We start from the raw sequence: 13,059 nt of genomic DNA, 5'->3' as shown, positions 1-13,059 counted from the left end.
AGCAGAAAGCGACAGAAAATTCAGAGTGGAAATTTCAGAAAATTCCGAAATTTAGAGTGTACATTTTTCACTGTGAATTTTCTGTGGCTTTCTGCTTTAATTCTTCATTCCACCATTGCATCTGATAAGGGCGACTACAAGTATTTGAAAGCTTATTCTCCAGTAACATTTAGTTAATCATAGCGTTCTGGACATAGCTCAATAAATTCAGAACAAAAATACAGAAACTTATCAATTCAGTTACTAACCCTCGAAAGTTCAAATCTACACCAGAGATGAACTGAGGTTCTCAAGCTTGTTTCCAGACAGCTATCTGTACACTCATATTCTTCAATTTCTATACCAATAGCTTCTGTAATAACTCTTCGATTTCACGTTCATCCAACTTTTCACATCCTGAAAATAATGCAACAATAGATAATATGGCGCCATGAGACTTCAAATGGAAGACAATTTGGCCTTATTAGGTTAAGGAATAGGGGCGACTTTTGTATACAGTGCCTCTTTTCGTCAATGTTACAAAATATTGGCTTCTTCGTGTCATCAACTGATGAAAAGTAAAAGCAAAGCCAACTCTCATATGCTAAAACAATATTCTTCGATGTTAAACTAAAGTTTTAAATTTACATGCGATTGTGGTTACTAAAAGACATGTGTTAGCTGTGATTACGCAGCGGTAATGTGGCATATCGATCGCGCTCGGGTCAAGGGTCATCGCTCCAGTGATGGCCCTTGACCCGAGTGCGATCGATACCCCATGGCCCAAAACACTGCTGCGTATTCACAGCTAGTGTATGGTCCACCAGCCACTGAAAGAAATAAAGATTTTTCACGTAGTTAAGCTTTTTCAAAGTACAATACAATAATTTCGAAGGATAATAATACAGATGCTTCAAAATCCAATACCTTTTAATATTTTGGAGAGAAAACTTACCCTTTCTGGTCTTGCTTTCGCACTATCACGACTTCAGCGTGCGCTTACAAGAAAGATGTCGCAACTTCCGTTTTGATGCATCATGGGATAAGAAAAGGCACCAAACTTGAACACCAAGTGTTAAGAAGTAGAACGCCTCTTGCACGCTGATGTTAAAATTAAAACGTTCATGGTGGTTTTTTGATTTTGTTTTCAAAATTTCAAAATTTCAACCCGTAATAAACGTGTAAAATTATTTTTTATACTTCCTTTTTTAGAAAAAACATGCTTTCAGCAATTGTAGACCGGAAATATTTTCCACTTATTGTGAAATTCGTTACACCGAAATCTGTTTACGTATTCCGGACAGCGAGGCAGTAGTAAAGTTAATATAGCCATTGTAAAGTAAAAAACACAAAAGATTGTTAATTGTTTCACAGTATTGTAAAATTTCTGTGATGCTGAGTTTTTGAACACTTGAAGGAGATGGTTGTTAACACTACGTGTTCAGGTTTAGAACATCATTGTTAATAATATGAACACTAGTATTAACAATATGAACACTAGCCGTTCAAATTTGAACACCGACATGTACATTTTGAACGCGTAAAGACGCGTCTAGCGTCCACTATTTTTACAGTGCAGTAGTTTGCCTCGTAGCAATTTCGGCATATAGTGCAGGAAAGTGCGCATCTCATGCAAGTAGCCTTACTAGTATAGTAACCGACACTTTCCGCCATCAGACCTGCCATACGTGTCCCTCTGGAAGGACCGTGATCATAACATGACAGAAATATTCCGTGCGTTGTTGAAAGGGATACCACACTGACTTTCTGAACAGAGAACGTCTAAGTCCGTGCAACTATAATAGTTTAGTAGTGCATGCCTGTCTACTGAAGATGTTGCTTTTATGGTCAGCGGTCAAGTTTCATAACTGATTCTGATACCTGTATCTGATATCAAGGACGCCCTCCTCAGGTAGTAAAGTAGCGTATCTATAAATCATAATCTAGTCATATGATAATGACACATTAATAAGTTGGAAATCCCCGAACTAAGGGTTGAGCGCAGTTCGTAAGTACACGAGCTCGGTGAAGCCTGCAGGTAGGCAGCAAGTTTTGTCGTCAACTCCAGGCTGCGTAGAAATTCTCCAGTTTCGACTGATAACTGAAGCAGAGTCAGCTTCGAGGTAGGTTGTACAAGATAAGCATGCGCAATGGCATTTCGTTTTTTAGCTCATATTTGGTTTTATATATAAATACCAAAAAGAGCTTATATGATGAGTCTGTGGGGCGTCTGTGTCTGTATATGTGTGGGTATGTGCGGATGTATGTCCGTCACACACAAAGGCTCCCATACCGCCAAAGCTACCGTCTCAGTATTTGGTGTACAGGTAGATGTAGGGGTTGAGATGTGAATTTGTTCAAATGAACACATCAGTGTCAAAAATGTGCAAATGAGGTAAGAAAAAGGGAAATTCTGCAAATGTTCATGAGCGGTCGCATGCCAATGGCTGAAAGAGGATACTCCACTGACCTCTAGTCATTTCCTGTCATTGTTTATGAACTGTTACATATTAACAGACCTGCTCAAACTAAGGGACAGACCATTAGATCTTGGGAGGGGGTGGCTCAATGAAATTGTGAACATTTTTTTTTTACAACTGTAAATTTCAAAAAAAAAAATTTTCCAAATGAGAAAAGCTGTGCTAATATTTTTACTAAGTAAATTTTCAGATTTATAATATTTTTTAGTTAGACGCTGTCTGAGATACAATGTACATCCATATCACTAGCGCAAATAAGATTGCGTGCTGTATACTACTAGCTTATGGCCCAGTGATTTATATTGCTGATAGATTTCGCGAAATGTTGCAGATCATCTTTTGACAAGCTGAGAAGCTGTTTGCAAAAAATGTAGGTGAAATTTCAATATTTGTGTTTTTAGGACAATTTTTGCCCCTTTTTGATCAAACATCAATTTCTCTGTAGCAATATGTCAAACTTCTGTCATTCTTGTTGTTTTTCTGGTTGTACTGTGCAGAAATTATTGTCATAACATCAACGTAGAATTTTCCTGCACTGAACAAATAGAAACAACATTTATTGTTGATCTTTGGTACCCATACTGGTATGTACCAATTCTGATCAAATGTGAGCGACACCGTATAATTGCGGTATTTTTCACTCCTGGTGAACAGCCTGTAGGTTCGCCCTGTCGTCATATCTTACAATTTGCTGCTGTCAGTGTATTGTGAGTTGCAACGCACATAATTCATGTATGGCACCTGAAGCTCCCCGTCATTGTCCGTTCTCACAATGTAACAACATTAAAGGTGCCTGTTTCTTTAACACTGTGGAAATGTTATCGATCCGCTCCGCTGATTTCACATCACTTCCTATGTTCTGATTCGTCGACCCCGTCAACAAACGTTTTAAATTGGAATAATTAGGGTTGCTTATTTATTTCACACGATCAACTGACACTCACTATTGTAAGAGCGCATTAATTAGAGATTGTTGAATGTACCGTGACCCCGGGACCGTGACGATAACGAAAATAGTTTTTTCTCAAATTAGAATGATCGATTTTAACGTACACTGTGGATTCGTAGAATTCTGCCACGTTTTCGTTTCGTGTGCATGACAACATTTCCGCGAAGCCATTGGCCATAACCTCGTTCTGATTTATAAAAAGTGTACTGGAAATTCATTTCGATTCAATGGAGACCACAATTATTCCTATTCCGTTCCATAAAGGAACTACGTTTTCCTTCATTTCACTAGAGAGCGTCGAAATTAAACTACTAGTCCATCACAACTAGCATATTTAGGACATTTTCAAACGGTAGTGGAACCGGTGCGGTTGCAAAATGAATTCGAACCCCGAACTAACACTTGGTTGTTAAAGGACGTTAGACACATACAGGCTATGTTAACATGTTCAGCTGTAGGCATTTTACATGTTTGTATTTTTATGGAGGGGGGGGGGCAGAATGAGAATGTGCATTTTACTAACAACAATATTTACGAGAGAGTACTAATAGATAACAGAGCTTAGATGGATAAACATTAGTTGTTACTTTGCGTATGGTAACATTTTTGGTGCTGTAGATCTTGAATGTTTATATGTTTTGTTAAAGTACTAGAAGCAAGGAAGTTTGAGACCATGCCAAGTGTAGCCCGGATATGTTTCTGACCGACCTGATACATAAATTTGCTGTATTGAAGTTTCATAAGTATGTCGTCATCCAAACCCCTGATCCGGGTATTACCCTACCAGCTGTTTGACTCCTGGGTTTATCCCAACACAAGAAATACCTGACATTAGGCCAAGAACGATAATAGGTTTGTTTCTGGTCATTGATATGTTGGCAAAAATGATGCGGCGATGCGATTTTTTTTTTTCAATTTTTAATTTTTTGGTGGAATTTGATACATTTTCCCTTTTTTCATAGGGGCAAATGAAAAATAGGAAAAAAATAAGTTGACGCGCATATTTTGAAGTGATGCGGGCGGTGACCAAAAACAAATCAATTTTTTGTTTTGGCCTTCTTACATAAATATCTTTTCACTTTCAGCACAGGTCGGTCAGAATGTACAGCAGTGTTTCTTATATGCAGCCGTTCAGTTTGAAGTTTCATTTATTTGAGTTTGTTATCTTTTAGCTGGTTTGTAATTTTTTGAATTGAATATTGACATATTTGTCCGGAAACGGCGAGCGTATGAGTTCCTGGACATGTTATTTCATACTTCCCCTTCATGTGAACCCATCGTGCAGTCGCCACTGACGTGCAGGCCCGGGAATTCCCCGGTCACGTGTACCATGCGCTCTTAGTAGGGTGAAACCCCTTTTAGGTAGTTTGCTCCTCGAAACTGAAATATTAAAACATTTGTTCAAACTTTCCTCAAACTTTTCAAAATCAAGAATAAAAATCAGGGGTCACTGTGCAAAGTTTGGTAGAAAACACAGTATACCGATATTTGCACTTCAAAATCGCCACCATCTCTATGCTACCCGCATGGGGAAAATTAAATTCCCGATTTTCAAAAAGAAAATAAGTTGTGTAAAACTTTATTTACTCCGTTAGCTTCAATATAAGCCCACACAAGTGGGAAGCCGAAAGAATATTGTTTAAGTTTGAGAGTCAGAATATACGTCCCCGAGGCGCCTTCTACCTCAAAAATATGACCCATCGTATCGTTACTTATTCCCAACTTGTGTGTTTTGCAGGCCAGAGAGTGAGGTAAATCAGTTATTGAGTATCCCCAGAAGAGTATAGAGCATATCATCCACAAGTATGCTGTTGCTTTTTAAAGTAGCCATTCTGGTGTCGTTTGGATCCTCCGCTATAGCTTATGACAGCTATGCACCGATGAAACGCGCCTGCGCAGTTACACGAACAATGACCGGCATGATGGAGCGAGTTGCCTTCCGATTCAAAGAAAACTTTCGGGCCCGAGTTCAGGTGGATAAGAATTTCGATGAGATGTTCAACGATGCGTCATTTTCGTTCAACATGCTGCATTCCGATGTTACCTCGCCGTCAGCCTGGAAAAATTTGGAGCGTTTTTCTTGATATTGTCAAGAGAAACGAGTGTTGATAGCAAACTCCCTTATGGTCGTGAGTGCCGTCTACATAATAGACGAGTTCTGTTTGAAGAACGAGATTGAAGAAAGCGTGCGAAAATACGAAGAGCTCAACCAAAGATTCGTCGAGTTGGAACGCAAATGGCTGCTCGAGAACAGACTACTCGAAGATTTCAGCGGACGAGTGAAACGAGACCCGCTGCAGAATGAAAGAGAGGACATGGCGCGTTTGAAGAAAATCAAAACGTTCGTGTACGAGGTGAAAGGTCTTCTTAGCGAGATCCATCACGAAATACTGATTGTCAGAGAGCAACACGAAAAGTCGAAGAGTCACACTGTTATGTCCTTGGGAATCGTTGCAATAGGTATTTCAATAATTTATCTTATTTTGCCTGACACCCTTTACAGCATCCTTTATAGAAGACTATAGAATTCGTCATGACAAAATCTTTTCCGATCTAGACTTACTGCAGATGTCCAGCTAAAAAGTTTACTGCTTTATGCAGTCAACACTGGGCAAGAGCAGTTTTGTTCGCACTGTGAGCATAATTATGTGTAGTATTTAAGGTAGTATGCTCCTTGAAAGTGAATGACTAAAACTTCTGCTGAAATTTTTCTAAAGAAATAGTGGAACCATGTCTTTCAAAATCGACAAAAATATCGGGGTCACCATGCAAATTTTGGTACGAGCGAAAGAAATGACCCACTTTTTCCTATATTTGAATTTCAACTTGGCCGCCATTCCTGTGTTAACTCTATAGCGAAAATAAATTCGATTTTCGAAAAACAAAGACGGTGAAAAGTTTTCTTGCACAGAGATCTTTAAAATAAACCCCACAGCGGTAGATCAGAAAAGATTTGTAAAAATCTGAGAGTCCAAATATCTGTCCCCGAGGCGCATACTACCTCAACTTGAAAGACATTTATCTGATCCAACTTTTGAATGTTTGCTCAGACTATGATGCCGAATAAAAATATTCAATTATCACATCAGAGAATAGCCGCTGTAGTTCAGGGCAAGGAACTTCGCCGGTGGTGCACCGTTAACATTCTGTCGAAACGGCGCAACATGCAACAGTCATGATGTATTGAGATTTGTTGTGCAAAAACTAAAAGGACTACAAAGGACAAAAAAGGGTGAACAGAAGACCTAATCATAAGTGGTGAAGCATTATTTTCTCAACGTTATTAGCCGAAAGTCAACATTTCAGCGTAGAATAAGATGCAGAGCATTATTATCAATATTCTATTATGAAAATAGTGTCCTTTACCATGTTCTGCGCTAATTATATTGTCCTTCGCCAATTTAGCAGTGAAAATTGTGACCTGACTTTACCCTATTCTGTATTCATTGTCGTTTGACCAACACTGTGCTGAAACTAGTGTCCTTCAGTATATTCTGCGCTAATAACATTTCCTTGGCCCTATTTTGCAGTGAAGCATGCCTTCACGCCATTGTGCAGTGAAAATACTAGATGACAACCCATTTTGTACGGGTATCACAGTCCATCGCCCTACTCTTAAAGGGTTTTCGCTGTCTTTCACTCAATTATAGACTGCAAATACTATTCTCTTCCCACTTTGTTTCAGAAACCCCGTTCTAATTCTTCATAGGCTTTCACTGTCCTTCGCTTTAGTCGCACCCATTAGACGTGACGTATACAGGAACAAGTTTCTAATTTTTTTGTTACTTTTCCGTGTGTCGATGCAGGCGCTGCTATAACATACTTCACCAGTGACGAGCCGTACCTACGTAAAGCTGGGGAATTTGCAATGTACTGCGGTGGAGCAGGGGCACTCCTTTCACTTGAAAATGTCGCTGAAACCGAAAAGGTACATGTAACATATTGTGCATGTTTATTATAGAGAGAGAGACAGAGAGAGACAGAGACAGACAGAGACAGACAGACAGAGAAAGACAGACAGACACTGACAGGCAAACACTGACAGGCAGACAGTCGAATGGACAGACTGAGAGACAGAAAGACAAACAGATAGACAGGGCGGCAGATACGCCTATTCCAATATATTACAGATGTGAACAACTACTGTTACCAATCACTGCCACGTGCACGTGCCACCTCTATTCCCATTTCTGATACATGAATTTTTTTTATATGCCTTTTTCTGTGTTTGATTTTTTTCTTCAGCTCTTGGAAGATCTAGAGAATTTGGAAAAAGAAAGCTGAAAAGCTGTACGGCAACATCGACAGAGTACACTATGAGTTAGCAAGTTCATTTGCATAAGTCAGAACGTTCAGCGAGGCTACATCAAGGTCAACATTATATATTATAGCCCAAACATGGGACTATACAGTGTGCCCGAGGGTAGGTGACCATTTGCCCGACGTAAGAAGGGCAAATGGTCTCCTGCCCCAAGGGTACATAGTCCCTTGTTTGGGCTATGTTTTTATTACATGCCTCTCTTACTCAGTTTGCACCAAAAATATTTACGTTTATTGGCAAATTATAGTCAAATGCTTTATTTTCATTTTAGACGAAAAACTGTTAGAAATAGAACGATTTTCATCATCGAATGGCGCATTGATATATTTAAACTACTGTTATGCGGTTGATCGATATTTTTATGCGAAATTTTCCAAAAACCGGATTTTCTGTGCAAAACATGAAATTTCAAGACTTTCACATCCAAAAGTTTTCAAGTTGAAAATAGTTCCGGTTCACTTTCAGTCCAGTGATGACTATGCGGCCCGCGACGTCATCGGCAAGTTACCATTGATATGGAGCGCGTGACGTTCGATATACGAGGCATGTAATAATAATATTTTAGTGTCCATGACGTCGCGTTTGACTGTATTTTGTAAATTGAACGACAACAGATTCGACTATATAAAATTAATGGTCTTTCTTTTAATCCAATGACCTATAATTGACCTTTTACTTTCATAAGCCCCGCAAGATGAGGAAACTCCCTGGCCGCCAATGAAATTCCCGAACTCAGATCTCTTCTGGGAAGGTACCTAACAACCATTTTAACTAGTTCTTGGGAACAAGAAAAGCCTACATTCGTATATATAAATAAACAATTTTTACATCAAATGCAAGGTTAAAGAGCATTCGGATCAAAAGTATGCACCGCAATACCAAATCTAGTACTAGGGGTTGTGATTTTCCTGGGTCGATACACTCTGAATACTTTCAAGTCGGTGAATTTTCAAAAAATAAAATAATGTACAACAGTTTCTCCTGTGTCTTTTCTTCTTAATTCAAACCATTTAAAATTTAGCAGCCCAGCTCAGGTCCAAGCGGTCTAACGTGTTACCTTTGAGTGTGCGCAATAGTAAGTTAGTGAGGGGCCCTATGGGCTGGCCCCTATTGTTTTTGTAGGCTATCAATATTTTTCTTCCCCAGGGTTGTTTGCTCCCCTAGATCTCAAAAACCGCGTTGACGTAAACTTCTCAAACTTGCAGGACAAATTGGTACATATATAAGTACTCGTGCACCTAACCCTACAAATTTCGATTGGTCACGTGACCTTGCGACCATATAGGATTTTCCCAAAACCTTTAAGGTAATATGCACCTCGAAAGTGAAAGACTTAAACTTTTGCTCTAACTTTCCTCAAGGAATCTTTCAATCATTCTCTTTCAAAATCAAAATAATAATAGGGGGTCACCGTGCAAATTTTGGTACTAGAGAAAAAAATTACCACAGATTTAGCGATATTAGAAATTCAAATTGGCCGCCATCCCTGTTTTAACTCTATGGCGAAAAATAAAAATTTTCGAATTTCGAAAAACTAAGCCGGTGAAAAGTTTTCTTTCACCAAGAGCATTAAAATGAACCCCGACATGTGGTATATCAGAAGAGAACTGTAAAAGTTTGAGAGCCCAAATGTCTGTCCCCGAGGTGCGTTCTACCTTAAATGGCTTTCCTGATTACCTATGGGTTTAGTAAATTTGAAATTTGGTGTATAGCAAGCATGGCCTTAGGTCTTCTAAATTTGTTGATAAGTCGCGCGCGGTCACGTGACCTTGGATTTGAAAAATATCATTTAATCTTTAAAAATATTCTTCTCCAGAATCAACTGATTGAACTGAAATTGTACTCGTGTCATTCTTAATATGAGCACTTTGAAGTTTGCAAACTGCACTGCAAAAGCCGCTGTCAACTTGAGCCGGCAGTCATGCGAATCCTAATCCCGGCCCATTCTGTCCAAAAGTGGCCGCCCCAATCTCCATACAGTTCACAGCCTGTCAGGATTGACAATGGCGTATACATTATATTATAACACGCCACATGCTCATTCCGTGTCGCGATTCGCCAGAATACGTCGTGGCGAGAAAATAGATGTCTAGTCCCCACGGGATCGAAAAAAGTGACGTCAGAGGGTATTTTTTGAAAAGCTATTTCCCTAGGGAAATAGTTCTGACCAAATTTGGGAAAGTGCCCGGTCACGTGACCGTAGTGTCGTCTGCAGCTTTGCAACAATGGCGGGTGACTAGAATGTGATGTGCGTCCGGGATAGGTGACGACACATTCTCTAAAACAGATTTTCCAACATTTCCAACATTCCAACAGCGTATGTAGGAACTTGAACAGCTCGTCGATGGAAAAGATTAAAGTGCAACAAGGGATGTCGCTAGGTATGCTTAGAATATTTTTTGAAAGAAAGTGGTACCACGTACAACTGAAACGGCTGTGGACAATGGGCTGTGGAAACATCACCCAGTAAACTTGTCACAATGGATTGTTGCGGTACAAAATATCAAAACACATTAAAAACTATATAACAATACAACATGAGCAAGTGGTGTGTTATAAAACACCTATAGCCTGGTCTTTATTCGGGCTATAGCGCTCGTCTATTACCCCTCGTGGCCGTGTGTTACCAGAAACACATCGCTATACCCCTCGGCCTACGGCCTCGGGGAATAGCGATGTATTTCTGGTAACACACGGCCCCTCGGGGTAATAGACGGGCGCTATAGCCCTCATGACCAGGCAATAGGTGTTTAATATGGAGCTACCAAAAGATCTGTTGGTAGCTCCAATCTATTTTATGGACACACATTGATAATTGCTAGTGCAGTTTCACGTATACTTCTTTCTCTGTCAAAGACAATATTAACCCCTCTAGAAAATGCATGTCTTTCAACTTTTACACTCCATAAACCTTGAAATCGAATTGAAAAAAATTGAGAAATACATTTGAGTGTTTGGATAGAACACACGAAGGAAGTGCTAAACACGGTACCTCTGTGCTAAATTACTTATTAACCTGAAGGTAGAGACTATAGTTCAGAATGTGTGTTTGCACAGCTCATTATAGTCGGAACACTCTGTAAACATTGTAAATACCAGGCCCTGTGCGTCATTGTTGACAAGTTAGTTGCATCACAGTCCCTGTGGTTGCATTGACCAGACTGTCGACCGTCTGGAACATGGCTAACAGCGTGGGTTTCTGTGCATGCCCAGGTGATAATCACAGGGGGCAGATGAAAGTCCCCTGGGGTGGGGAGGAGGGTTTTTTATGCAACGGTTTACCTTATTTTATTTTATTAATTTTGACTGTGATATTTCAAATAAAGTTCAACTCCAAACCGTCTGACTGCTTTCTTTATTACTACAAGTAATTTTATTAATTTTGACTGTGGTATTTCAAATAAAGATTTCAACTCCACACCGTTTGACTGCTTTATATACTACCGACAAGCCATTATCCCCTCTCCAACTTGTGTATTTAACCACTGTAATTGCTCCGAAAACATTACCAACTTGCTAATCCGCTGTCGGTATCAGCGGATTAAGTGATTGAGTCAACACCACAGCCGTCCCACAGGCTATTATTTCACTACGTGTGGGACGGCTGTGGTGTTGACTTAACGCTCAGTCATTAACAAGTTGGCAATGTTTGCGCAGCAATTAGAGTGGTATTTGCATTGGTTGAAGAGGAGATAAGGAATTGTAGGTATTGGAAACACCGTCAGACAGTTTGGAGTCGAAAGCTTTATTTGAAATATCACAGTCAAAATTAATAAAATCAAATAAGATAAACCGTTGCACAAAAAACCCTCCCCCACCCCAGGGGACTTTCATCTGCCCCCTGTGGTGCTAATGGTAAAGCTTTCGTTTCACATGCTGGAGCATGCGTGGTAGCATAACTTAGCATTTCGTGAGTTCGCGTATATCCTGATTCCCACTGTTGGATTTGTGCTTAGCACGTTAGTTGTCGTCTACCTTTCCCAGTTCTGCATAAAGGCGTCAATGTGAACTCTCAAGATATTCGATTATATATCACTATGTTCAAATATTAAGTATAATTTCAAGGAAGCCGTTACAAGACCACCAGAGTCACATTGTGCATGTAGTGTACTTACTTGTGGACAAAACAATATCATGTTGTTGCAAAATGATGCAATGACTTTCAATACTTTTCATCCGATTAATCTGTATGGCTGACAAGTGACAACGCAATCAGTGGAAATTTAATATTGTAATGCTATTTCCCGTTTGTCTATGAAACATCCTTTTCGAAATCATTTAAGTGAACACGATTGGAACTAATTTGGGATAATTGGATTTTCATATTTTTCAAATTTCTCAAAAGTGTTAGGTACAATATAGCTGAATGTTGCAATATCACAAATCACTCATAAAAACAAGTGTGTAACTTAAGAAGAAAAGTAGATGAGGTTACATTTGCAGATTATATCAACATTTATACTTCACCATCCAATTATCCCATATTAGTTCCAATCGTGTCAGTGGGAAATGAGAAAATGATCTTTGACAGGTAATTTTCACTTTTAACGACTAGTCCAAGGATTTGTCAACACATAGGACACATGGTAAATTTCCAGAGTGAGCTATGATGGTATACATCAATTTTAATTAAAATGCTAGTTCGCCTCTCTCTTTCAAGCATACTTTTCAAAATAATTTTAAATGAGAATTGAGATACGTGAGCTTTTAAAGGTAATTTTCACATGTGTTAACAACTAGTCCAAAGAAATCTCTACACATGAGACACATGGAAGCTCAAAATTTGCTATGGAAAGCCGTCACTGTCTTAGGGAGCTGTTTCCAACTCAACAATGTGCATTGGCATTATGATTATACCATTAACATTATGATGATGTTCATTTACTCTATTGTGATGCCGATTTACACAATAGTGATGTCCATTCACATCGTGATGATGTCCATTTACATTATGATGATGTCCATTTACATTATGATGATGTCCATTTACATTATGATGATACTCTTTTACATTATGATGATGTCCATTTACATTATGATGATACCCATTTACATTATGATGATGTCCATTTACATTATGATGATGTCCATTTACATTATGATGATACCCATTTACATTATTGTGATGGGCATTTACATAATGATGATGTCCATTTACATCATAATGATGGGCATTTACGTAATGATGATGGGCATTTACATTATGATGACACCCTTTTACATTATAATGATGTCCATTTACATGATGATGATGTCCATTTACATTATGATGATGTCCATTTACATAATGATGATGCCCATTTATATGATGATGCCCATTTATATCATGA

The 13,059-nt window shown here is 39.0% G+C and overlaps 1 protein-coding gene across 1 annotated transcript; it reads left to right on the top strand.

The window, feature by feature from the left end:
- The first annotated feature begins 1,968 nt into the window (after positions 1-1,968).
- On the top strand, positions 1,969-8,691 carry LOC139141415 (uncharacterized). Its single transcript, XM_070711040.1, has 4 exons — positions 1,969-2,102; positions 5,147-5,868; positions 7,215-7,336; positions 7,654-8,691. The coding sequence occupies exons 2-4, from the start codon at positions 5,532-5,534 to the stop codon at positions 7,690-7,692; spliced, it is 498 nt and encodes a 165-aa protein (XP_070567141.1). The 5' UTR covers positions 1,969-2,102; positions 5,147-5,531; the 3' UTR covers positions 7,693-8,691.
- Positions 8,692-13,059: the final 4,368 nt, after the last annotated feature.

The sequence above is a fragment of the Ptychodera flava genome, chromosome 10 (assembly GCF_041260155.1).
Source record: "Ptychodera flava strain L36383 chromosome 10, AS_Pfla_20210202, whole genome shotgun sequence".
NCBI lineage: Eukaryota > Metazoa > Hemichordata > Enteropneusta > Ptychoderidae > Ptychodera > Ptychodera flava.
The sequence above is the reverse complement of the archived record's forward strand: the minus strand, read 5'-3'. Positions and strand labels throughout refer to the sequence as shown.